General features: G+C 57.1%; 1 protein-coding gene across 2 annotated transcripts in view; it reads left to right on the top strand.

Moving 5' to 3' along the window:
• LOC100328948 (cytochrome P-450) overlaps nucleotides 1-27037 on the top strand; it is a 40593-nt gene that overhangs the window by 927 nt on the left and 12629 nt on the right. The window contains exon 1 of one of the 2 annotated variants that reach the window (XM_070061848.1): nucleotides 26651-26894. Coding sequence (XP_069917949.1) covers nucleotides 26724-26894 — 171 coding nt within the window. The 5' untranslated portion in view covers nucleotides 26651-26723. 2 annotated transcript variants of the gene reach the window in all.

The raw sequence follows: 27037 nt of genomic DNA, 5'->3' as shown, positions 1-27037 counted from the left end.
CTTATGGGATGCCGTAACTGCAGGCAATGGGTTTACCCACTACGCCTCAGCACCAGCCCCAACATTTGCATTTGATAATGAGTTTTTTAGCTTCAGTTACAGCTTTATAATGATGGTTAAAAATGTCTTGGCAAATTATCTTGTATTAAGATGCTGTCTTTTTAAAAATTATTTCAGTATAGCAAAAAATATTTTTGACACAAAAAACATGTGTTGGTTAAGTGGTCTCAATATGTATTCTTCTTTTGAGGATGGAGATGGTGAGTTTTAAAACATGCTAACACTTCAGAGAAATCTGTTATTTCTTCATTTTCCGTTTTTTAGTGAGAAGGCAGAGGCACAGAACAAGAGCTCTTCCTGGCTCTGGTTCGCTCCCCAAACGACCACTGGACATTGTAGAACCCAGGAGCCTGGAACTCCAGCCGAGCCTCCCACGTAGGGGGCAGGGCCCAGGGACATGGGCCGTCTCTGCCGCTGTCCAGTGCTGGCTCAGAAGACGAGGAGACAGGCCAGGACCAGGCCCTCCAGCCAGAGAGGCAGGTGCCCCAGCGATGACCCAGCTGCTGCACCCCAGCCGCCCTGACTTCGTGATCCATTTCCCTGCATCCAGCTGCCTTTGCTCGCGGACGACCTGTGTCTCCCACTCCTCCGTCCACTCCTCCCCCTCCACTCGGAGAACCCAGGCTTAGGCACCTTTGAGCCTGTGTTTTCTGGTGGCAAATTTCGCTTTTCTCATGGGAAGGGCTTGAGGCAGAGCATAGGAGGGCGCCTGAGGGCGGTGGGCGGATGGTCCCCCAGCACGTGTCCGCTGTGGGTGGAAGGGCAGCTTCTAAAACTTAGCTTTGGGGTTGCTGTGGGCTTGGTGTGCTCCTCTCGCACCTGTGTGTGTACGTAGGCCCTTCTGCCCGTGGCTGCGGGCTGACTCAGCAGGAGGGCCCTCTCCAGATGTGGGGGCGTGGACTCTGGACTGTGAGAGCTGTAAGAAATCAATCTTGTTCTCAAGCAATCAGCCAGGCTCAGGGACTCGGCTGCAGCAGTGCGACATGGGCCACGACAGGTGGTGAGATGCAGAAGGCACCTGGCCCAGGTGCACAGCTGGTGAGAGGGTGGCCGGGACGCAGCAAGAAGAGCTCTCTTTTGTCCCAAAGTCCCCTAGACCGAGGCCACTCAACCTGGGGACAGAGCTGGCCTTGCTTCATAGCAGGTTGCGTCTATGACGATGCTGGTATCCCATATGGGCATTGGTTCAAGTGTCAGCAGCTCCACTTCCGATCCAAGTCCCTGCTAATGCACCTGGGAAGGCAGCAGAAGATGGCCCAAGTACGTGGGCCCCTGCACCGACGTGGGACCCCCGGATGAGGCTCCAGGCTCCTGAGTGGGGACCAGCCCAGCCTGGAGGTTGCAGCTATTTGGGGAGTGAACCAGTGGATAGATCTGAGTTTTCCTTCTCACTCTGTAACTCTGCCTCTCAATAGACAAGTACATCTATAAAAAATGTGGGGACTCTAAACCCTCCGAGAATGTGATCAGAGCAGTGGGGCCTCCCTTTTGTGCATGCACGCACGCTTTGCACAGGGTTCCGAGGTCCACAGCGCCCCTGAAGCCCTCCAAGGAACTTGCATTATGATGGCGGCTCTCCCAGGGCGGGGGGACAGAAAGGGAAGGGACTGTGTGTCACACAGGAAGGGCTGGGACTGAGGTGTGAGTTCACATTCCAGACTCAGCTTTTTTTTTTTTTAAGCGATTTATTGAGGCCGGTGTGAACCAAAGGGTGAGCTGGGGGAGGAGTAGCCAGAGCCAGGCCATAGACAGCAGATTTTAAGCAGGGACACGAGAGGACTCTCGGGCTGTGATGCCAGAGACTCGGCCGGAGTTCAGGGTGCTGTCCTGGGGGAGTTAGAAATTCGCAGCCATCTGTGCTGCTCAGGGCACCAACCAGTGAGGCAGAGCCTTTGTCTGTGGGGTCAGGGCAAGGGGAACGGGGAGGAGGGGGTCGGGGAGATGGCTGTGACCACTCTGTAGCCGACTGTCAGAGGTTCAGCAACTCTCTGCCGCCGGCCCTGGGCGGGGTGTGCTTGGCAGCTCCGAGAGAAACACGGGGACGTGTTCACGGTGTACCTGGATCCAGACCCGTGGTCATCCTGTGTGGGACGGATGCCATCCGCGAGGCCCTCGTGGACCAAGCAGAGGCCTTTTCTGGCAGGGGGAAGATCGCCGTGGTGGATCCGATCTTCCAGGGATACGGTGAGAGCGGGCGCTGGGAGGGGTGGAGCTCAGGGAAGGTGGGCCTGGGTGGGGGCGAGGGCTGGGGAGGCACAGAGTCTCCTTCCACCCCCCAGGAGTGACCTTTGCCAACGGGGAGCGCTGGCGGGCCCTTCGGAGATTCTCCCTGGCCACCATGCGGGACTTCGGCATGGGGAAGCGGAGCGTGGAGGAGCGCATTCAGGAGGAGGCCCGGTGTCTGGTGGAGGAGCTGCGGAAATCCAAGGGTGAGGCCGCGAGCCAAGGAGACGGGGCAGCGCCCAGCAACCAGAAACCCGAGAGAGGGGCAGACAGGGACCGGGAGGGGTGCGAGCTGTGGTGTCCCAGGACAACTGGGCGTCGAGCGTTGCTGCTTAACTCGCAACCTCGGAAAACCAGCTCCTGGCGACACCGGGACTCACATTAAAGACAGCAGAGGGGGGCAGGGAAAGCGCCGGGTGTTCTGCAAACAGCCAGCCCTGTCCCCTCCCCGGTGAGGCTTGCTGAGCTGAGAGCCAAGGACCAGGTCGGGTGCTGTGCGCTCGGCGGCCAGAGGGGGCGCTAGAGGACCTCTCGTCGGGATTTCTGGAGTCTCCATAAGGGGACTTGGAGGTGACAGTGTTAGCGCCTGGATGTCGTCTTTGCCATCTTTCTTACCTGAGTTTCTGCAGAGTTGAGAGAGGCTGGAGAAGAGAGAGCGAGGGAGCAAGAGAGAGAGAGAGCGCGAGAGAGAGGCAGAGCCAATGCCTGCAATGGGCAGGATGAGGCAGAGTGGAAGCCAGGAACTGGGGTCTCAGCTGGGCAGGACCCATCACTGCTGCCTTCCGGGGTCTGCACTGGCAGGAGCTGCAGTCAGGAGCTGGGCTGGGCATGGACCCCAGGTGCCCCTGTGGGGGATGGAGGAGGCCCAGCACCAGCCCCCCACGCCCTCCTCCCTACCCCCCACACCACCTCCAGCCATGGCCGGGGCGGGTGTGTCAGGCGGGTGCATAGTCATCAACTCACATCTGCAGAGCAGAGCCCTAGGGGTGGGCAGAAGAGACCAAGGGGGAGCCACAGACAGGGGGAGTGGTCAGTGTTTGATTGGATGCCTGCGGCCCTGGGACTGGTGCTCCAGCCTGGGTCCTGGGAGACCCACTCACTGCACATGCGCTGTGCAGCTGGGCTCTCCTCAGCCTCTCAGTTTGCCCACTTGGGAACCGGGGAGATCACAGGCTGTGCCTTCCTCCGCTGCTGTGGGGAGAATGAGACAGAGCAGCAGGGGAAGGGCTAAGAGAGGACCCGACATGAATGTGCACAGGAGGCTGCCAGCTACGTCCGTTCCAGCCGATCATGACTGAGTGCTGGGGCGGTCACACAGCCGCACGTTCCCCAAGCCCGTGACTCTGTGTCTCACCTTCTGTCACTGCCTCCTCCTAGGAGCCCTCCTGGACAACACCTTGCTGTTCCACTCGGTCACCTCCAACATCATCTGCTCCATTGTCTTTGGAAAACGCTTTGACTACAAGGACCCCGTGTTCCTGAGGCTGCTGGACCTGTTCTTCCAGTCCTTCTCCCTCATCAGCTCCTTCTCCAGCCAGGTCTGCCTGGTGGGGGTGGGCGTGGGGTGGAGTGGTGGGGATTCTTGGAGCAGGTGAGGAGGAGGAGGAGGAGGTTGGGGAGGACCTGCTCTGGGGACTCAGAAAGGCAGCTTAGTGCAGGAGGGAGGACAGAGACAGCCAGAGGGACAGGGATGCCAGGATCTGGAGGGCAGCAGAGACGGTGACCCGAGGACCGGGGCTCAGGAGAGAGTGAGGGGAGACGGGAATAGAATAGAGTGGAGAGAGACTCTGAACATGAGGGCTTGGGAGGGATATGGGGGAGGAAAGAGAGAAGACCAGACAAGGGCAGAGAGAGAGGCGTGGGGTGCGGGACAGCGATGCAGGGAGAAAGAGAGACCAGGGAGCTCACTGCACTTGCAACCACCTCCTCTTCTGCTTCATTCTTCTGTGCCGTCACCTTCCTGTCTTTGCTAAAACCTCTCTCCTGAAAAATTCAGAGATGCGGGAAAGTAAGGACCATGCTCCTTCATTTACCATCCTTTTCTCTCTCTCTCTCTCTCTCTCTCTCTCTCTCTCTCTCTCTCTCTCTGTTTTTAAAGAAATGTCTGCCGGCCGGCGCCACGGCTCACTAGGCTAATCCTCTGCCTTGCAGCGCCAGCACACCGGGTTCTAGTCCCGGTCGGGGCGCCGGATTCTGTCCCGGTTGCCCCCCTTCCAGGCCAGCTCTCTGCTGTGGCCCGGGAGTGCAGTGGAGGATGGCCCAAGTGCTTGGGCACTGCACCCCATGGGAGACCAGGATAAGTACCTGGCTCCTGCCATCAGATCAGCGCGGTACGCCAGTTGCAGCGCGCTGGCAGCGGCGGCCATTGGAGGGTGAACCAACGGCAAAGGAAGACCTTTCTCTCTGTCTCTCTCTCTCTCACTGTCCACTCTGCCTGTCAAAAAAAAAAATTAAAAAAAAAAAAAAGAAATGTCTGCCTAGGGGCTGGAGGCATGGCTCACTAGGTTAATCCTCTGCCTGTGGTGCTGGGTTCTAGTCTCGCCTGCCTGCCCCTCTTCCAGTCCAGCTCTCTGCTGTGGCCCGGGAAGGCAGTGGAGGATGGCCCAGGTGATTGGCCCCTGCACCTTCATGGGAAACCAGGAGGAAGCTCCTGGCCCCTGGCTTCTGGTCGGTGTAGCTCCAGCCGTAGCGGCCATTTGGGGTGTGAACCAATGGAGGGAAGACCTCTCTCTCTGGCTCGCTCTCTCACTGTCTAACTCTATCTGTCAAATAAATAACTAAATAAAAAGAAAAGTCTGCCTAAAATGATGTGTTACTTTTTAAAAAGAAGATAGGGTGGGCGTTTGGTGCAGTGGCTGAGAAACCACTTGGAACACCTACATCCTATATCAACATGGGCTCGAGTCCCAACTTCACTCTTTTAAAAAAAGGTGAAAGGCAGAGTTACAGAGAGGCAGAGACAGAGAGAAAGGTCTTCCACCTGCTGGTTCACTCCCCAAATGGCTGCAACAGCAGGAGCTGAGCCGATCCAAAGGAAGGAGCCAGGAGCTTCTTCCAGATCTCCCATGCAGGTGCAGCGGCCCAAGCAGTTGGGCCATCCATTGCTGCTTTCCCAGGCCACAGCAGAGAGTGGGATTGGAAGTGGAGCAGCCAGGGATTCAACTGGCGCCAATATGGGGTCCAGCAATGCAGGCGGCTTTACCGGCTATGCCACGAGCCGGCCCTCTAGCTTGACTTCAGGGAGGCAGCAGGTGACAGCTCAGGTCCTTGGGTCCCTACCACCCACACAGGAGACCTGGATGGAGTTTCAGGCTCCTGGTGCAGCCTGACCCAGCTGCCCAGCTCTTGTAGGGAATGACCCAGTGGATGAGAGTTCTCTGTCTCTGTCTCTCTAACTTTCCACTAAAATAAATAAAACTTAGGATGATAAACAGAAAATAGTAAGTTTCTTCTCTGCTTCACCTGGAAACGTGCTTGTTGTGTACTGGGTTGGAGAATTAGATAGCAGCGCAGTAAGCATCACTGTGGTTCTTATTAGACTCACGTGGACAAGGTCACAAGCATGGATGCCTCGCCCTCCTTCCAGAAGAGGGTGGGGCCCAGCATGAAGGGGCGTGGCCAGCCCAGCAGAGAGAGGAGAGCCTGGAAGGACATCAGCCAGTGACCAAGGGTCACCCCTAGAAGGAGGCATTCTCCATCTCCCTGTCTAGGGCTCTGTACTTTTCGAAAGTATGTGCCAGAAGTTAGGTGCTGTTTATCCTCACACGGAGCAATCGAAATTTGCTCCCAGGTGAAGAAGTGGACCACAGCGTGGTGGGGCTCCTGCCGGGTCAGCGGACTTTCATCCGTGCCCCACACGGCTGGGGCAGAGACACAGGAGAGCAGCAGAGACACGGGGAGGAAGCTGCAGAGCGAGAGAAGAGAGTGAGAGGCAGAGAGAGACAGATAGGGAGGGGCAGCTAGCCACAGAGGGCCACAGAGCTGAGAGGAAGGAGCAGAGAGCAGTGACTGCCAGAGACAAAAAGTGGGTGAAGGGAGGGAGGTCCCCCAGGAGGCGCAGGTGCCCAGGAGCCCCATCCTCCCGGCCCCGCCCCACATGACCCCACCGCACTCTCTTCTCCCCTGCAGGTGTTCGAGCTCTTCTCAGGCTTCCTAAAGCACTTTCCCGGCACGCACAGGCAGATCTACAGGAACCTGCAGGAGATCAACGCTTTCATCACCCAGAGCGTAGAGAGGCACCGCGCAACCCTGGACCCCAGCAACCCCAGGGACTTCATTGACGTCTACCTGCTCCACATGGAAAAAGTGGGGCCCGGGACGGGGAGGGGTATGGAGGAGGGGAAGAGAAAAGAGGGGAAGGAAGAGGATGGGAAAGGGAGGAGAAAATGGAGAGGGAGAGGGAGAGAGAAAGAGAGAGAGGAGAGAGAGACTGAGGCAAGTGACAAAAACAAAGCAGCAGGGGCAGAAACCCACAGAGCCAGGGTGATGAGGGAAATAGCAAGAAAGGTGGAGAAGCAGAGGGGCGGGAAGAGAGGCTGGCACTGGGGCACTGGGCTGAGCTGCTGCACACCATGCTGGCATCCCACACAAGCAACAGTTCAAGTCTCGGCTGGGCTTCTCATCCAGCTCCCTGCTGATGCGCCTGGGAAGGCAGAATGAGATGACCCAAGTGCTTGGGGATGGAGCTCCAGGCTCCTGGCTTCAGCCTGGCCCAGCCCCAGCTGTTGCAGCCATTAGGGGAGTGAACCAGCAGATGGAAGATCTCTCTCTGTCTCTGTAACTTTGCCTTTCAAATAACTAAATCTTATTAAAACAGAGAGAAGAAGCACAGGAGTGGACAGGTGGAGGACAAGGAATAGCAGTGGATGAGACAGACTGGGAGAACCAGAAACAGATGGAGAGAGACAGGCGGGCTGGGCTCCAGCCTTGCTGACCCCCACCCCCACCCCGGAGATGCAGGACAAGTCCGACCCGAGCAGCGAGTTCCACCACCGGAACCTCATCCTCACCGTGCTCTCGCTCTTCTTCGCCGGCACCGAGACCACCAGCACCACCCTCCACTATGGCTTCCTGCTCATGCTCAAGTACCCACACGTCACAGGTGGGCTGTGGACTGGCTCCTGTGTGGGTGACAGGCCAGCCTCTGATTCCAAGGCCACAGCAGGCTCGGGGATGGCCCCCACCAGCCAGTCCTGCGGGTGGGTGAGAGAAGATCCTGTGGATCCGAGCTGGACCCACTGGGCCCTCACCCTCAGTCCCCCTGCGCACTCCCGGGTCTGCTCCTCGAGTCATCCAGGGACACAGGTGTGTGTTCAGGGAGGCGCGCCCTGACCCTCTGGGCGGTGACAGCGGGACCGCCTTGACTCAGCAGCGCCCTCGTGTGCTCACCCTTGTCTGCAGCGGGCTTCCTCCCCTGCCCCTTCCCCAGCTGCCTCTCAGGCCTCACCACCCACGCAGCCTTCATGTTCCAGGACAATAATCCCCCCGCTGAATCTCCCCTGAGTCCTCACCATCACGCCCCCCACCCATTCCTTCCTTTACATCCTCAGTCCTCGCCAATGTGTTCACTCTTCATTCTTCCATATTCCAGCCATCATCCATTCACGTCACTGGTTCACTGGGCTCATTGCCTTATGTTCCAATGGGCTGTTCATGAACGGGTCCATCCAGTTAATTCATAAGTGAATACATCCATACACTCTCTGGCTCGTCATTCATCATCAGTCTATTTATGACTGATCAGTCCATTGATTGGTTGATTACACATTCCCATTATTTATCTAGTTGTCCATGGATTAATCTATTGATCGATTCCTTTGTTACACCCCTGAAAGTCTGGCAGGATCCCTCATTACCTACACACACTAAGTACTAGTTCATTTTCTCCTCACCTTAGAGAGGAGTTCTGACAGGAGTTCTCAATCTGACATTCCTGAGGAAGGAACTGTGGGGTGTGTGTATGTGTGTGTGCATATCTCTGTTGTACCTGTGTGTGAACTTGCGTGTGCATTAGTATGTGTCACCTTGCATGTATGTGTGAACGTGTGTGCATCTCTGTGCACCTGTACACTTCTGTGTGCATTTCTATGTGTGCATTTGTGCGTGTGAGCATGAGTATGCATTAGTCTGTGCATCATTGTGCATATGTGTCTGTGCACCTATGCGTGTGAACTTGTGTGTGCACCTGTGCATGTGGGAGAGAACCCACATCACTCATCAGATTTCCAGGCTGCGAATTCTTGTTCCTCCCTCCTCCCTTTGCCCCAGGCTGGGACTCTGAGGGGCACCAGTGGCCTCAGCTTTGACGCAGGTGTCTCCTGGCGCACGGCGCCCTGGAAAGCAGGGTCTCTGCTGAGATGCCTCCTGCTTGGGGTTCCCTGGCCCCGCTTTTCCTTGCAGAGAGAGTCCAGAAGGAGATCGAGCAGGTGATCGGCTCCCACCGCCCTCCGGCCCTCGATGACCGAGCCAAAATGCCCTACACAGACGCGGTCATCCACGAGATCCAGCAGTTCGGGGACCTCATCCCCTTCGGGGTGCCCCAGACGGTCACAAAAGACACGCAGTTCCGAGGCTATGTCATCCCCAAGGTGAGGCCAGTGGGCACCTGCCACTCCCTGCGGGCATTCTTGGTCTTCCTAACTCCCAAACGCAGCCTCTCGTTGGTTCCCGTTTTGGTTTTTTTTTTTTTTTTTTTTTTGAGGGGTGGAGGTTGTGCATGGGGCCAGGGACCGGCCCCCTCTCTAACCTTCGGACCTCCCTCAGAACACGGAAGTGTTCCCCGTCCTGAGCTCGGCTCTCAATGACCCGCGCTACTTTGAAACACTGAACACCTTCAACCCCGGCCACTTTCTGGATGCCGATGGAGCCCTGAAGAGGAATGAAGGCTTTATGCCCTTCTCCCTGGGTAAGCCTGCCTGTGGCCCCGCCCCCAGACCCCATACCAGAGAGTCAGGGCTCTGCCCAGCCCCTTCCAGTTATGTTCCCTGTGGGATCTCAGCTGCCTGCAGGAGCCCAGCCCACTTGTCCTCCTTTTTTAAAAAAAAATTATTATTCTTCAATATGTATTTATTTATTTGAGAGAATTAGAGGGGGGAGAAAGAGAGAGAGAGAGAGATCTTTCACCCTCTGGTTCACTCCCCAAATGGCCAAGGCTGTCCCAGACCAATGCATGGAGCTTCTTCCAGGTCTCCTTCGCGGGTGCAGGGGTCCAGGCACTTGGCCGTCCTCCACTGCTTTCCCAGGCACATCAGCAGGGAGTTGCATCAGAAGTGGAGCAGCCAGGACTGGAACCAGCACCCATAAGGATGCTGGCGCTGAAAAGGCGGCTTTACCTGCCACACCACAGCACTGGCCCCTAAAATTATTTGAATTGTAGATCTTTTGGGATAACCTGTGGTAATCCATACATGTAGTCAAATCAGGTTGGTTGGCGTCATCAGCTCCTTAAACATGTGTTAAAAACCATTCTGTCATCTTGGCCGGCGCCGCAGCTCATTAGGCTAATCCTCCCAAGTTGCCGCTACGGTCGGCGCATTGAAGCCGGTGCACTGCACCGATCTGAAGCCAGAAGCCAGGTGCTTCTCCTGGTCTCCCATGTGGGTGCAGGGCCCAAGCACCTGGGCCATCCTCCACTGCACTCCCGGGCCACAGCAGAGAGCTGAACTGGAAGAGGAGCAACCAGGACAGAATCTGACACCCCAACTGGGACTAGAACCCAGAGTGGGGCGCTGAAGGCAGAGGATTCGCCTAGTGAGCCATGGCACCGGCCTGGCGGTTGTATATTTTTGAGTTCCTGAAGGCCATGGATCTTGGGCTGAGAGCTGAACACAAGGCAGACACGTGGTGCCAGAGATGCCCGCCCTGCTCCCCCCTCCCCCGCCATGCTCTCAAGGACAAACTCAAGTAGACACACCTGCAGGATTCCTCACATGAGCTGGGTGCTTTGCCAAGAGTTCTTACCCGTGGTAACTTCTTTTGAGCTCACAGTAGCCCTGTGAGAGAGGTACCATTCTCCACCATGAGAAATCCTGACTAGGGAATACACACACACACACACACACACACACATCCAGCCGGAAGTGCCTCCTTCACCCTGTAGGCTGCTGAACTGTTTGGGAATCCGACAAAAACTCCAGTCTTGGAGGTGAACGCGGCACACACGTGTGAAGGCTGGCCCCCGGTTTCAGGGGGTTTGGGAGCCCTCCCTGAGTAGCAGGTCAAAGGTGGCGCCCATGCAGATCTGTGGCTATGGACACAGGTGAGTGATGTGGGTCGCTCTGTGTCCACAGGGAAGCGCATTTGTCTGGGCGAAGGCATCGCGCGGACCGAGCTGTTCCTCTTCTTCACCACCATCCTGCAGAACTTCTCCATCGCCAGCCCCGTGCCTCCCGAGGACATCGACCTCACTCCCTGGGAGAGTGGCGTGGGCAACCTGCCCCCGAGCTACCAGATCCGCTTCCTGGCCCGCTGAAGGGGTCACGGGGACCCCCGGTCGTCAGGTGTCCCCACCTCTGTAGAGAATGGCCCCAGACTCCTCTCACATCTTCCTGCCTCTCAGACCTGGGGCCAGCCAGGACCCTCCCCTTGGTCTCCACAGTGTGGTGAGTCCTCTTTGTGGTCCCATCTCCTTCCACCAGGCTGCGGCTTTCCAAAGACTCAGGGAACTCTTCTCTTCCTGTCCTGCCTGCATGCGGCACCGGCCCCAGCCGCTAGGTCAAGGATTATACCCAGTTTGCAGTTGAGCGACAGAGGCCAGGCAAGGTGCCAGCAGTCTGAGATCACTGTGCCCCTGAGTGGAGGAGAGAGAGCCACGATGTCGCCACAGCCCACTCTTTGCAGTCACGTAGTTAGGTTAAGATGCAGCCCGCACAGCACGCACTAAGCCATGCATTGAATGGGACGGTTTCATGACTTTTCGCTCCTCCACAAGGTCCTTACAACCAAGGATTTAGTTGCAAACTGTGCCATTGCCCCAGGGGAAACCCCGAACCCACCACGCTGTGGATGTCCCAGATAAACGGGGGTCACACCTCTGAGGTCAGCTGCGCCTGATTCCTTGCACCTCACGCGGTGTCTTGAGGCCCAGGGACGCCCCCCCCCCTTGGTGGCCTCACCCGACGTCTTCCATTTGTGAAAGGCCCTGGGCTCCCTGAGATGGTCCCTGAGACTCAAGCAGACACACACACAGCCTGCCCTCCTCAGGCTGGGGGTGACCCCTGACACTTTTTTGTGTGACCCATTTACCTTCAGGTCCCTGGGGAAGGCCTTCTGGTGAGACCCTGTCCCCTCTGTCAGCGCCCACTCTGCTGTGCTCTTCATGGGTCCACTTCCCACAGCTGGGGCAGTGTGTGACATGTGATACCTGTGCAGAAGGACTGCTCAGGGATGCATGGATGCATGCATGAAAGGATGGATGCATGAATGGATCGATGCATGGCCGAATGAGCCACCTCCAAGACCACCACAAGACGGGCGCCAGGCCTCCTCCATCAGACTGTGGTACCATCTCCATATCTCGCTTTCTTCTGATACCAGAATAAATTCCTGGCCCTAAAGGACCCGTGACAGCCCTAGTCTTACCTCTCATGCTGCAATGCCACCTGTGACAAAACTGGCCGAGCGCCCTCCTTGGGGCGGAGCCACCATCTACACAGCCTGCACACATTCTACCCTTTCCAGTGGGACAAGCTGTGTGGTCCAGGGCCCTGCCCGTGATGACACCGCCACACCAGTGGGCGGCCAATGGGAAGGCGGCTCTGGGACTTAAGCCTGAGATGCTGAGCTCCTGGCTCCTGTGGCCCCGCCCCCTTTGGGCTTCCTGTAGCCTCTGGAGAATCACCAGGAGCTCTGCGAGGGTGGAGTCCTGGCAGCCCAGCCCCCAATCACAGAAATCAAACATCGGAGCAGCTGCCTTTTAAGAGACGGCAGAGCTCATGGCAGGCAGAGAGGGCACCATGTGCTGTCTGCCTTCTCGCTCCTCCTGGGCCTCACTGGCCTCAGCTCCTCTGGGCCTGGGGCCACTGTGGGGAGCAACCCGGACTAGACTGTTACTGGAATTAAGACTTATTCTATGCATCTGCTCTCCCACAATATGGCGCTGGGAGAGGAGAAAACAGTTTCTACACAGCTGCCTCCAGTTCAGCCAATAAACTGTAGGACTTGCTCCTGATTGGAGGAGAGCAGCGTACTCGGCGTGTGGGCAGCCGAGTTAGGATTGGCGGAGGAGGACTATAAAGGAGGAGAGAGACGGCATGCACCAGGAACATCTAAGGGGAACATCTAAGGGAACACCTGTGCAGCCCCCGAGAGAGCCGGCCGGTGGTGTGCCGCTCCCCTGTGAAAGTGGGGAATGTGGCCAGGGGGAACCGCCCTTCCACGGAGGTGGAAGGGACAGTAGCCAACCCGGGAAGAACCAGCAGCAAACCCGGGGAGGGCCGAGCAGACGAAAGAACAGCGCAGGGTCCTGTGTCGTTCCTCCGCGACGAGGGGGAGCGACAGGCCACCCCCTCTCCCAGGGTCCTGGCTCCTGGACCTGCCCTGGGCTGTTGGGGCCATTTGGGGAGTGAACCAGGGGACTGAAGATCTCGTTCTCACCTTGTCTCTTTCTCTCTCTCTCTTTCAAATAAATAGAAATCTCTTAAAAATTACATACGCCAAGTAGTATGTGGGGTGAGCCATATTGTGATCTCTTCACCTTGACCGCGTCTGTATAGGATTAGCTTTGTTTCTTCCTTCAGTGTTCTCAGTGACGTCACTGTGCACCCAGGAGGGGACAGCATCTGCTAGGGGATCCATTGCTGCCGTCATTTTGGAATTATTCATGCCTGTTATTTCTTTTGTGTCGATGTTGGCAAGTTGCAGGCGTACACCTTCCAGATAGGTTAATGCCGGCGAGACCTCGGAGACACCAGACGCATTCATCGGCTTTTCAGCTTCCACTTTATTTTTCAGCAGACTCGCGTTACATGTCGCGAACGCCTGCCGTCTTTTCCTCCTCCAACCCTCTCATCTATCCCGCCCTGTAACCGGCATTCATTCACAACTCCTTCATTCACCACTCCCACTTATTACTGGCGTTCATTCACAACTCCGCCTTTTACCAGCGTTCATTCAACTCCCGCCCACCGTCCACCTATTTATATATGATTCATGGAAAACATGTTACCAACTCAGCAAGAGTAAGTGTGGGAAACATGCAATAACAGGACGCTTAAAGTCAAAACAGGATCTTGCAATTAGCAACGGGCAGGGTGGAAAAAGCCCAGCACTAAACTTCTTGTGCTTGTGCATGTCGGGAGGGGCACAGCTGGCCAGGCTGTCCCGTTCCTCGACAGCAAGTCGTATTTTAAGGAATCTGTCCACTTAACTTTACACTTTTTGACATGAAGTTGTTGGTATTTTTCCTTAAATTGATGTTCACTTAACAACCATTCTCCCTTTTCTCTCGTGCCGCGAGCATGGAGAGACTGTGTTCACACCTTCCACAGCTGGATCCAGGGAACATCAGGACAGCAGAGCCCCTCCGTCTCTGGGCTTCTTTTACGCTGGAAGCCAAAAATCCACTGCGCTCCAGTCCCAGAAGACAGTGTAATGATTTCTCAGCTGAAATTCATCAAGTTGTTCCTCCTTTTTATTTTTTTTATTTGTTATTTATTTATTTGACAGGTAGAGTTATAGACAGTGAAAGAAAGAGACAGAGAGAAAGGTCTTCCTTCTGTTGGTTCATTCCCTAAATGGCCGCTATGGCCGGCACTGTGCCAATCCGAAGCCAGGAGCCAGGTGCTTCCTCCTGGTCTCCCATGCGGGTGCAGGGCCCAAGCACTCAGGCTATCCTCCACTTCACTCCCGGGCCACAGCAGAGAGCTGGACTGGAAGAGGAGCAACCGGGACTAGAACCCAGCACCCATATGGGATGTCGGTGCCGCAGGCGGAGGATTAACCAAGTGAGTCACAGTGCGGGCCCCCCTCCTTTTTTAAATGAATTATTTATTTAGGGAGCCGGGTTTGTGGCAGTTCAAGTCTCGGCTGCTCCACTTCAGATGAGGCTCCTGGCTCCTGGCTTTGGCCTGGCCCAGCTCCAGTGACTCTGGTCATTTGGGGAGTGAAGCAGTGGATGGACGATCTCTCTCTTTCTCTCTTTTTCTCTCTATATTTCTGCCTAACAAATCAATAAATAAATCTTTAAAGGAGAGAGAGAGAGATTTAGAGGCTGGGGCTGTGGCGTAGCAGGTAAAGCCACCGCCTCTGGCACCAGTATCACATAAGGCCACCAGTCTGAGACTCAGCTGCTCCACTTCCAACCTAGCTCCCTGCTGATGGCCTGGGAAAGCAGTGGAAGATGGCCCAAGCGCTTGGGCCCCTGCACACGCGTGGGAGACCCAGAAGAAGCTCCTGGTACCTGTCTTGGGATCGGCCCAGCTCCAGCCATTGAGGCCATTTGGGGAGTGGACCAGCAGATGGAAGACCTGTCTCTCTGTCTGTACCTCTACCTCTCAAGTAAATAAATAAGTAAAATCCTTTTATTAAAAAAGAGCCTGACCACTAGGTGGCTCCCTCTCCCTGGCTTCCCCTCTCCTTGAGATCTCTCCCTGAGAGGACGGGGCGTGGCCGTGGGGACCCTCTCCATAGGCTGGGCAGAGATGAGCACTGATCTTGAATTTCAGCCTCTGGAAAACACCAGTGTTTATCCCAGGCAGCAGCAAAGAGCAGGCTACCCCGGGACGCACAGGTGGACCTGTGTTCTTGGTAAAGCACTGGGACTCAGGTATTTTGTTGTGGCAACAGGACACAGGCAAACACACACACCCCTATCCACAGGCTGGGAGACGGGCACAGGGAGGCCAAGGCGCCTGCACAGGTTCAAACGGCTGGGGCAGGACTGGTCGGGTTTGGAACTTAACCGTGGTTGCTCCCCATTCTGACACCCACCTGCTCCATGCACAAGGGAGACTGGGCACACGCAGGGGAAGACCTGGACAGGATCCTGCAGGCAAGGCGGGGACCCACCACGCGAGGTGGGAGGAGTGCCTGGAGTTTTCTGGGGGGCTAGCTGGGCGCCGGCAGGGCAGGGGAGGTATGAGAACCCGCAGTCAGAATTCCTGCAGAGATAAGGGCCACTGCTTGCTCTGTGCGCAGTGTTTACAGCCTGTCCCTGGGGTTTGAGAGAAATACAGGAAGCCAGGAGGAATGTCCAGGGACGGAGCCCCAAGCGGCCTCTCCCCACAGTGGCCCGGCTTGCCAGTGGGTTCTGGCTGTGGCCCACAGCCCCTCCGAGGGGAGCTGAGACCCCGCGACCGTCCCAAGCCACACTTGGCAGGCAGACGGCAGGCTGGGGTTCCAGCCACACCTCCACCTGTGAGCTGGGACAAGTGGCTTGGAGACTCTGAGCCTGGGTGTCTTGTCCGTGGGCTGGAGTTGGGTTGCACAATGCCTGTGCAGCCTCAAGCCAGTGCCGACCGGCTGTGAGCAGAGCATTCTTGCTGTGGCAGGGCTGGTGTTGAGTGGCAGCAGTGGTGTGGGTGTGAGGCAGGCTGGTGGCACAAGGGCTCAGGGAGGCCTGGGGTCAACGCCTTCGGTCACCAGCCCAAGACTACTCGATTCCAAGCGGAACCTCATCTAGGGTACGGGGTGTCCGACTTGGATGACAAAGCGAGGCTTCAATACAGGCGTAATGGTGAGCTACTCAAGCGCAGCGCCAAGCCTTGGAAGGGCGCTGTGGATGGTTAGCCGTTATTGTTTTATGATCCCACGGTTCTAAGAATTTCTTTTTTTTTTTTTTTTGACAGGCAGAGTGGATAGTGAGAGAGAGAGACAGAGAGAAAGGTCTTCCTTTTGCCATTGGTTCACCCTACAATGGCCACCATGGCTGGCGCGCTGCGGCCGGTGCACCGCGCTGATCCAAAGGCAGGAATCAGGTGCTTCTCCTGGTCTCCCATGGGGTGCAGGGTGCAAGCACTTGGGCCATCCTCCACTGTCTTCCCGGGCCACAGCAGAGAGCTGGCCGGGAAGAGGGGTAACCGGGACAGAATCCGGCGACCTGACCGGGACTAGAACCCGTTGTGCCGGCGCCGCTAGGTGGAGGATTAGCCTATTGAGCAGCGGTGCTGGCCAAGAATTTCTAATTGTTCAGATTCGAAACATCCATCCCATGGTCCCCAGAGTGCGCTCTGAGAGGGGTGCCCCCGCAGGTGACACGGCCCCAGGGCCGACGCTGTTTGGGGCCCACACCGGCCAGTGAGGATGCTCAGCCCCCAAGCTTGCCCTGGGTGATCGGTAAGACCAGAGCGGCCCCAGTCCTGTGGGCTTCAACAGTCCCTATCCAGGGCTCGTGTTGTCCGCATCCCGCATGCACACTGGTTGGGGTCCTGGCTGCTCCACTTCCAATGCAACTTCCTGTTAGTGCGCCTGGGAAAGCAGTGGAAGAGACTCAAGGGCTGGGCCCCTGCCATCCGGAAGGGAGACCTGGGAGACCTGCTTTTTTTTTTTTTAAATATTTACTTATTTATTTATTTATTTATTTGAAAGTCAGAGTTACACAGAGAGAAGGAGAGGCAGAGAGAGAGAGAGCAAATGAGAGAGAGATAGAGATCTTACAACCACGGGCTCACTCCCCAATTGGCTGCAATTGCTGGAGCTGGGCCAGGAGCCAGGAGCTTCCTCCAGGTCTCCCACGCAGGTGTGGGGTACCAAGGACTTGGGCCTTCTTCCACTGCTTTCCCAGGCCATAGCAGAGAGCTGGATCGGAAGTGGAGCTCCCAAGATTAGAACCAGCAACCCTATGGAAATCCGGCAGCCTCCCAGGCAGAATCCCGAGTGTGTAAACAGAAGGCTCTCAGGCAGTGCTCTCTGCTGAAGTCCTCAGCCTTGTGCTCCTTTGTGTACTTAGGAAGGAAAGTGACTTCTCTGGGCCTGTGCTGTGGCGCAGAGACCCAGCTCCCTGCCGATGTGCCGGAAACGTAGTGGAAAGTGGACCAAGTGTGTGGCTCCTGCCGCCCATGTGGGAGCCTTGGATGGCGTTCCGGAACCTGGGTCTCTGGCCTGGTCCAGCCTTTTGGGGGTGATCCAGAAGATGAGAGATCGCTGTCTGTCTGCCTGTCTCTGCCTCTCAAGTGAAACTACACAAGGAGAAGATTCCCCCGCACGCGAAACAGCAGGTGCTGTGCGGCCAGGCCCAGGGCCCAGGCAGCTGAGTCCTCGTCTCTTGGAAGAGCTGTTACGATTACCTGGGAGTCGCCTGTGCAGGCTCAGAGGGGACACTCACTCTCTGGGCATCAGCTACGGAGTCCCTAGAGGTCGACTGTTCAGTCTGTCTATGAGGTGAACCAGCTGCTCTGTGAGGTCATAAATCCAGGCTGTAAAATCACAGGAGGTTAAAGCTGGGGCCACCCTGCTTCTGTGTTGCAGGCAGCAGAGGTGTTATTAATGATTAAGCCAGGAGTCAGTGTTTGACCTAGCGGCTAGGATGTGGGTCAGGACACCGTGTCGCACATCAGGGTAACGGCTGCAGCTCCTGACCCCGGCTTCCTGCTCATGTGGACCCTGGGAGGGAGTGGTGATGGCTCAACGGGTTAGGTTCCTGCCGCCTGCATGGGAGTCTTGGATCAAGTTTCCAGAGCCCAGCTTAGGTGCCCGGCCCGGGTTATTGCAGGCATTTGGAAAGTGAGACTGATGGCCAGCGCCCCAGTTCAATAGGCTGATCCTCTGCCTGTGTCATCGGCACACCGGGTTCTAGTCCCGGTCGGAGCGCCAGATTCTGTCCCGGTTGCCCCGCTTCCGGGCCAGTTCTCTGCTGTGGCCCAGGAGTGCAGTGGAGGATGGCCCAAGTGCTTGGACCCTGCACCCGCATGGGAGACCAGGAGAAGCACCTGGCTCCCAGCTTCGGATCAGTGTGCTGGCCCCGGCAGCCGTTGGAGGGTGAACCAACAGCAAAGGAAGACCTTTCTCTCTGTCACTCTCTCTCACTGTCCACACTCTGCCTGTGGGGGGAAAAAAAAGTGAGCCTGCAGATGAGAGCATGAACACACACACACACACACACACACACACACACGGGCACGCTCATGCAAATAGACTGTAACCGCCCCGCCCCCGAAAAATAGTAACAATGAAACAGGACTGAATCTTACAGATCCTTGCTATAAACACACCAGTCCACAGGGGGCAGGAGAGAGCAAGCCCTTCTGCTAACTTGCCCAGAATGCCCAGTGCTGCATCACCCCATGTGCCGGCCACCTTTGCATAATCCACTTGGCCCAAGGGCTGAGCGTCACACAAAAGGAGGGCAGCAGCACCTAACCCTTCTGTCCCAGACATTCCATGCGTGGCTGAGAGGCAAGAGCGTGGGTGGGGGCTCAGGCCTGGCACCCTGCTTCTGCCAGGAGTGCGGGTGGCCGGGGGGTGGAGGAAGTGACCTCGGGGGACCTTGCCTCCACCAGCTCCTGCCTGAGAGGAGACTGTGCCTGGGCTCAGCGAGGGCGGATCCTTGCATCAGTCAGACCAGGCCCCCTTTCTCCTCAAATCCTCCACAGGTGCCGTCTCCATCGCCTCCCGCATCCCGTGCCAGCCACACTGGCCTCCTGGCTGCTTCTCCAAACCCCAGGCGCATTCCTGCCGTGCAGGCTTTGCTGTCCCCGCTGCCTCGAGGTCTCCTGACGCCCGTGCCAGCGCTTTCTCATCTTCAAGTTGCTGCTCACGTGTTCTGTTCTCAGCGAGGTCTTCTCTGCCCACACCGCTGGGAGTGACCAGTGACCCCACCCCACGCGCCTGCGCCCTCACCTTGCTCTGGCTGCATCTTCCCGTAGCTCTTACCGCGTGGAAGCCCAGACAGCTTCATGCTTTCTTTCTTCCTCCTCCTCCTCCTCCACCTTCTTCTCCTTCTCCTCCTCCTCCTCTTCCTCTTCCTCTTCCTCTTCTCCTTCTCCTTCTTCTTCTAAATATTTATTTGAAAGATAGAGCTACAGAGAGGCAGAGGCAGAGTTATTGAAAGACCAGGAGAAGTAGAGACAGAGAGAGGTCTTCCATCCCCTGGTTCACTCCCCAGATGCCTGCAACGGCCAGAGCTGGCCGGATCTGAAACCAAGAGCCAGGAGCCAGGAGCTTCTTCCAAGTCTCCCACGTGGGTGCAGGGGCCCAAGGACTTGGATTTCTTCCACTTCTCTCCCAGGCCATAGCAGAGAGCTGGATCGGAAGTGGAGTAGCCGGGACTCAAACTGGCGCACATATGGGATGTTGACACCACAGATGGAGTCTTAGCCCACAAAGCTTCCATGCCAGCCCAGAGTGTATCTCTTTCTGTGATGCGGGGTCTCTTCCCTGCCTTATTCTCTCCCCTCTGCCGCCCTCTGCACCCATCCTGTTGGTGCCTCTTCCTGTGTCCACCTCTCTCTGATTCTCAGCATCTCTGCCTCTCTGCCTTCTCTTTCCTACTCCGTGTCTGTCTCTACTCCCAGCTGTCTCCCTGCCTCTGGGTTTCTGAGGATTCCAGGTTGGAAAAATCTCTGCTGCACCCTGGTCCTGGCCATCCCTGCCGGTGCCTGGGGCGAGGGGGGCCCAGCCACGCATGGCGGGATGGGATATGGCCTGCTTCGGCGACCGGAGCCAGGCTCCAGAGGACGAGGCCCCCAGGAGGAGGAGAAGGAGGAGGAAGGGAAGACACCATGAGGCCTGGGCCCTGTGAGCCTGGCCCAGCCCCCACAAGCAGGAAGCCCAGGTGGTGGGTGCAGGCTCCCGCTAGTGTGGGGAGGGGGTGCTGGGAGGCCCTGGAGCTCTCAGGTTTGGTCCCTCAGCTGCTGACCCTGTGTCTGGCTCAAGGGGCTCCTCATGGCCCCACCCATTGAAACCTAAGCCCCTCCCCTGCTCAATCTGCACCCCCTCCTGCACTTTCTACCGTCTCCCTGCGCCCACATGCTGTCCTGCAGGCCCGGGGCTGCTATGTCCCCTCCCACCCCCAGCTCTCACCATCTCCCCCCTGTACTCCCCCCTCAGCCCCAGGGACCACAGCTTCTGTCTTGGGCCTTGTCCCCTGAGGAACCCCTTGCCCCACTCGGGGGCGATGGTCCCCGCGCCTGGTGCCAGGGTGCGCAGGTGCAGCCAGGTGGAGACAGATGGTGGCAGCAGACCCCCGAGGAAGCCGCGCCAGGCCGTGTGGGTGCCGTCTCGCCCCCTCGTGCGGCACTGCCTGCACCTCTGTCTGTGCACATCCAGTCCCCCACCCGAGCGCCGGCTGCATGAAGTCCAAAGTCCTTGCGTGCTCAGGGCCCGGAGCAGCCGCTGCTGTAGATCGTGTCCGTGGAATGAGTGTCGCTGTCTGTGGCCGTCACTGTTTGGTTTGCTTGTGGTGCCGCCACCCTCTGTCTTTCTGGGTCTGTGTGGGGCCGTGGTGATCGCCCGGCCGTGGAACTACGGACGCCGTATGTGGGGCCTCGGCTCCTTCCGCGATGAAGTCTGGCGGGGCCCACAGCGCAGCAGGCTCGCTCGCCTGAGGGTCCTTCAGCACAGCGAACGAAGCACCAAGCTGGGCTGGAACACGAGTCTGCCCATAAACATTAGCGCTTCCTTAACTTGTGAGCACGACAGGGCGGGGCAGGGGTGCCTGGAGGAGCCCTAGACCTGGGGCTGTGCCCCAGTGGGGAGAAAGGGCAAGGCGCCAAGGGCTGGGAGCTGTCCTCAGCCCCTGCCCCACCGTGAGTCACCAGCAGTGCAGATTAGAAACCTGTTACCTTCCTGTAGCCTGTGGAGCTCTCTCCCCCACCTCTCTCTCTTTCTCTCTCTCTCTCTCTCTCTGTCCCCTGCTCCCCATCTCTCTGAGAGGCAGACGGTGGAGGAGCTAAGGGAGCAAGCTCTGCACTAGACGACCTGGGTTTGACGCCCATTTCCACATTACCCTGCTGTGTGTCGCTGGGCAGTGTCACAGCCTCTCTGGGCGTCCCTCTCCACTGGAGAACTGCAGGGGATCACAAGAGTTTCTCCATGTAAACTACACCCCACACCCCATCTGTGTCTCCCAGGGCTGGAATGCGGACTCAAGTTCAAGACTCAAGTTCAAGGCCAGGTCACAGCGCTCTTTGGCCTCCTGGATCAAGGGAGTACACCACACACCCAGCAGAGTCCGGGCCAAGCTCTGACTTTCAGAATCAGATAAGGTGTTGCTTTTGCCCCACCCCCCTCCCCTGGGTCCGCTCAGCTGCTCCTCCCCCACCCCCAAGAGCAGGAGCTGGGCTGGTGCCGGTGGTTTCTTTAGCTTGGTAAGCTGGAGGCTGGCTTTACCTATTTTATTTTATTTTATTTTATTTAAGACTTATTGATTGATTTATTTATTTGAAAGACAGATAAATAGAGACAGAGAGAGAGAGAGACTGAGAGACAGGCAGGTCTTCCATTGGCTGGTTCACTCCCCGGTTTGCTGCAAAGGTCAGAGCTGCACCGATCCGAAGCCAGGATCAAGATCTTCTTCTAGGTCTGCCATTTGGGCCATCTTCTACTGCTTTCCCAGGCCACAGCAGAAACTGGATCAGAAGTAGAGCAGCCGGGACTCGAACCGGCGCTCATATGATATGCCGGCACTGCAGGCGGTGGCTTCACCCGCTACACCTCTGCACCAGTCCCTACCCATTTTAAACGAGACAGAAAGTAAGAGCCAGGGAGAAGCCGACACAGGCAGACACCTCCATCCACATGGCGGGTAATTGTGGACCGACCCCTTGCAGGGGGAGGGCCGGGCAGGCTCACAGCAATGCTGGAGACAGACGACCTAAGCCTTGTGGACACCCGTCAGACTGGACGTCACGTCTGTGCCCCTGCAGCTCAGTGACTAGGCAGACACAGTTAATCAGTCAGAGAGATCCCCACGGCGCAGGAAGAGGCACCGTGTGGACGGTGCCAGACACAGGAGCAGACAAGGAGGGAACGGGGTAGCTTGTCAGAGAGACCCAGGGCTCCAGCGAGGCGGATCAGCTGTGCTGCCTTTTCTAGCTGCTCCACCCCTGCCTCTGGGTCTGACCACTCGGTCGTACTGATTCCCTCGCTCTACCTCTCTCGTCATCGCTCTGTGGCCCTCACAGAAGAGGGAGGTGACTGCATCTGCAGGCGTCACACAGACAGGGGCCGGGGTGTGCACGCCGGGGTGTGCGCACCAGGGTGAGCTCCCAGAGGGAAACGCACCGGCACACACCGGCCAGTCCACGGGAGCACCGCATGGATGCAACCACACAGGTCCTACGGCCAAGGTGAAGAACAGGGGCCGGCAAACCTTCTCTCCATGCCAGCACCCCAGAGTGGAGAACACAGGAGGAGCAGGACACGCGGCGGGCAGGGGAGGGAACCCTGAAAGATGGGGACCGCACAGGGGTCTCTGGGACCTCTGCATGGCTGGGGGAGAGTTTCTAGGGGGAGCCCCGTGTTCTCCCTGATGCAGGGGTCAAGGTGGAATGAGAGGGCACCAGGGCGGTGGAAACTCACAGGGCGTGTGGAGCTGTCAGAGCATCCCTAGAGGGACAGGACGCTGATCAGGGTGACTGTGGGGCCTGTGGCTGGGGAAGGGGTCATCTGAAAGGGTTAGAGATGCCGCCCTCAGCGGCTGCCACAGGGCCGGCAGCCGCACCTGCTCCCACAATCCAGACCAGCGAAAGGCCGCAACTCACGGGCCCTGGGACTCGGGACAGACTTTGCCTCACATGGGGAATGAGTCCCAGACTGAACACGTCTCAAATCTCGCTGAACGAATCTCAAAAACAAGACCCAAAAGGATAAATGTGGGGCCGGTGCTGTGGTGTTGCGGGTAAAGCCACTGCCTGCAGTGCCAGCATCCCATGTGGGTGCCAGTTCCAGTCCCGGCTGTTCCACTTCCGATCCAGCTCTCTGCTATGGCCTGGGAAAGCAGTGGAAAGTGGCCCATTTGCTTGGGCCCCTGCACCCATATGGGAGACCTGAAGAAGCTCTTGGCTCCTGGCTGCAGATCGGCACAGCTCTGTCCATGTGGCTATTTGGGGAGTAAACCAGCAGATGAAAGACCTTTCTCTCTCTGTGTCTGTCTCTCTCTCTCTGCCTCTGTAACTCTGCTTTTGAAATACATAAATAAATCTTATAAAAAGTGAAGGAGATCCTCAGGCAGAAGGAAACAGAGACCTGCAGAGGAGGTGAGCAGCCCTGGGACGGGCGCAGTGTGATAAACGTGGGATTTCCCTCTATTAGTACAATGCTGAAATGGATAACCGACCATTTAAGCAAAACATAGTAACAATGTAACACGAAGTTACAGCAAATGTAGATTCAACTTACCATGAGCACAGCCCGAAGGTCAGGACACACACAGCCAGGTTCTTGTCCCCGTGTGAATGAGCTGAATGTGGAACACAGGCTGTGAGACACTGAACATTGATTCTGTGTTTCGTAAAGCAGCCATAAAAACACAAAGCTCACAGTTATGACCAGCGAGTGACACAATGACATCATAAAATGGTGTGATAAGTTATACATGTATATCATGCACTTGAAAGCCAAAGCTAGGAGTCACAGCTACTGAGCTAGGAGCCAAAACAGAATTGCAGAAGCTACTGAACACTGAGGAAGGAAGAAACAGAGGAAAAGGGAACTAAGCACAGACAAGAGGGCACAAGCGACAAGCCTTGGAGGCGTTCACTGGGTGCGAAGTCTGCGGTGCACAGCGTTCATGAGCGTGCCTGAGGCCGTGGGCAGCACTGAACCCTCTATGTGTGCCTCTAGCTTTTCCCTCCTTGGCACACCCACGGTCAAGCTCAGCTTCCAAGTTAGGCACTAATGAAACGAGGGGGCTTCAAAAGTTCACGGAAAATGCAATCAAAAGATAAGTTTAAGGGCCAGCGCTGTGGCGCAGTGGGTTGAAGCTCAATCATCACTCCAATATTGGGCACTGGTGTTGCAATTGGCAGCTTAACTGGCTGCACCACAATGCTGACCCCAAGCAGAGACGTTCCAGAGCCTTGACCCTGGGAAGACCCCCAAGGTGCCATCATCCTTGGGCTCCCAGCTAGGGGCTCGAGTCCGTCTCCCACATGACAGGCCATCTGCCACTCTCCCGTAGGCGTGTTCACAAATCCTTCTCCACCCGTTGTCTCGCAGCCTTGTCTAGGGATTTTCATATTTTCCCATCCAAATCCACCTCTGAACTTGTGTGGTCATCCCTCTGTGGGAGGGAAAGGCTTGATGGCACTCATTTACCTTCCTGGGGGCTCAGTGCTGCCCGGCCCGACACAGCGCCATCAGACGGAGCTCGCTCTCGGCTCAGGTCTTCAGCCCACAGACTAATGCCTTCGTCGTCTCAGCCGAGCACTGACCACACCGTGGCCATAACTTTTGAGCATGAGTGTGTTTCTTCCTGCCGGCTTCACGGAGAGAAGGTTGGTGCTCAATGAGTCTTAGCAATCTCAGTGTAGGGGTTGTCTTCTTAGGTGGGGAACTCCGACCTTCTCATTACACCGCAACTTCTCGTTGGCGTATCTGCATTGCCAGCAGCAGACCGCTTGAGCTTAGGGGCCATTCTAAACAGAGTAAGGGGTCCTTGAATGTTAGCATTGTGACACTGTGATGGGGACTACAGGGAGGTAACGTACACACAGCGGATACGCTGGACAAGGGACTGATTCTCGTCCTGGGTGGGATGAAATTGAATCAAACAACTCAGAAAGGTGTGCAGACTTAAAATTCTGTAAGTTGTTCATCCCTGGACTTGTTCCACTGTGGTTGATCACAGGGAGCTGAAGCCTCAGACAGGGGCAGTGTGGGACATTGTGGGTGGGGAGGGGTCTTCTCCACGTTGGAGGTGGGTGGCTCCTTTGGATTTCACAGGCCCAGAGCTGGAGGGAGTTTGCTTCAGGACAAATCAAGTCTGGAGCGGCACCCATACCTGATGTAGGTGAGACTCTGGGCTTACAATTGGTGTAGATGCGAGTTGGGGCTTGAGGATGATTGGGATGGGATGGATGTGTTTTACATGTGATAAGGCTGGAGTTTGGGGGTTTCCAGGGCACAATGCTGAGGTTCGAACAAGTCCTCCCCTGCATACAGGTGGAAGAATAACGGCCATGGCGGCAGTATGGAGAGGGAGGCTGGAGTGGGCGCTCAGCCCAGTGGTCAAGACACCCACATCTCATACCGTGTGTGGAGTGCCCGGGGTTGACTCCAGGCCCCTGCTCCTGACTCTGGCTTCCTGCCTATGCAACTGGGCTTCATGGTGCCACCTTCCTGGGAGACCTGCATAGCCTTCCCAACTCTTGTATCCACCCTAGTGCAGTCCCAGCCATTGTGGGCAAGTGAGGAGTGAGCCAGCAAGCAGGAGTGCGCTCTCTCTCTCTCACACTCTCTCTCATGCTCATTCTCTCTCTCTCTCTCTCTCTCTCTCTCTAATAAAATGTAGTGGGGCCCGCAGGAGGCAGTCAGGCTCCAGAGGTCTGCCTTCATGAAGGGATTACTGTTGTTATGACAGGGGAGCACCTGTTACCCCGAGAGTGGGCTGGACTCCGGGGAGTTGGCCCCGTTGTCCTCCATCTCATGTGTCGGCCCGCCCCGCCAAGCTACCACTGGAAGCCCTCACTGCGCACCGGCACCCACAGGTGGGCTTCCGCCTCCGGGACTGACAGCCAGATGCACGGGTGCTGCCTGTGAATGGCTCAGTCCCTGCTTTCTCCTCTAACAGCCAGACACGGACGGACACAGCCTCTGCACCCCTGGAGCTCAGCGCCCGACTGCAGGAACAGACATTGAGTCAGAGACAGAGAGCGAGAGGGACCCAGGGAAACCCCAGGTGCTCACAGAAACAGAAGAGGCAGGGGACCCGCCCAGCTGTAGTCGTGGTGATCAGAGACCCTGGGGACCCGACGGGGCACCCTGCCAACTCTGTCTCCTGCCCCGCCCCTTCTGTTCCTGCCATTATTGCCGCTGTGGCTGTCACACAAGGGACGCTGGGAGCCTAGATGCAGGAGTGATCGCCCTGAGCTTCTGGAGCCCCTAAAGAGTCTGGGGCTGGGAAATGCCCAACATACCAGCACCCATACAACCCACACATGGGAACCCCTTTCCCATCATGGGCACCCGCAGAGACGCAAGAGGGTGGGACAGACGCCGGCAGACCTGGAAAACCTACGTGCCAAACAGAGCTGCAGACAGACAAGTGCTCACTGCCTCAGTGGAAATAAACAGACGCTCATGTGCACTCAACACCCCCTCCATCTCCCCCTGCAGGTCCCTGCCAACATCCAGGAAGGGGAGGGGGCAGAGTGACAGGCAGTGAGCTGTCACTGGGCTGCCCGGGCAGGAAGTGTGTATCCTCTGGCTCCCAAGTTCACACTGTGGTAATGAGGAGAGGAGAGGCGGGGAGTGGGTGAGGTTGATTACTGGGTGGGGATCCAGGCTCAGGTTAAAAGGCCCAGCGCGAGGAGGCTGCAGCAGGTGGACAGCCGACGGCCGGGACCATGGAGTTCAGCCTGCTCCTCCTCCTGGCTTTCCTCGCAGGCCTCCTGCTGCTTCTGCTCAGGGGCCACCCCAAGGCCCACGGCCGCCTCCCCCCGGGACCCCACCCTCTGCCCGTCCTGGGGAACCTTCTGCAGATGGACAGGAAGGGCCTGCTCCACTCCTTCCTGCAGGTGAGACACAGATGGATGGGTCGGTCCTGGTGAGCCCTCCCTGCTTGGGTGCCTGGGGCTCACATGCCAGAGAGAGCCGGGCCTGCTTCCAGGCTCCTGGAGGGAGTGGGGGCGCTGGCGAGCAAGGGGCGCAGAGCCAGAGT

Source organism: Oryctolagus cuniculus, chromosome 18, assembly GCF_964237555.1.
Source record: "Oryctolagus cuniculus chromosome 18, mOryCun1.1, whole genome shotgun sequence".
Classification (NCBI taxonomy): domain Eukaryota; kingdom Metazoa; phylum Chordata; class Mammalia; order Lagomorpha; family Leporidae; genus Oryctolagus; species Oryctolagus cuniculus.
Note: the sequence above shows the minus strand (reverse complement) of the source record. Positions and strands in the feature narration are given on the sequence as shown.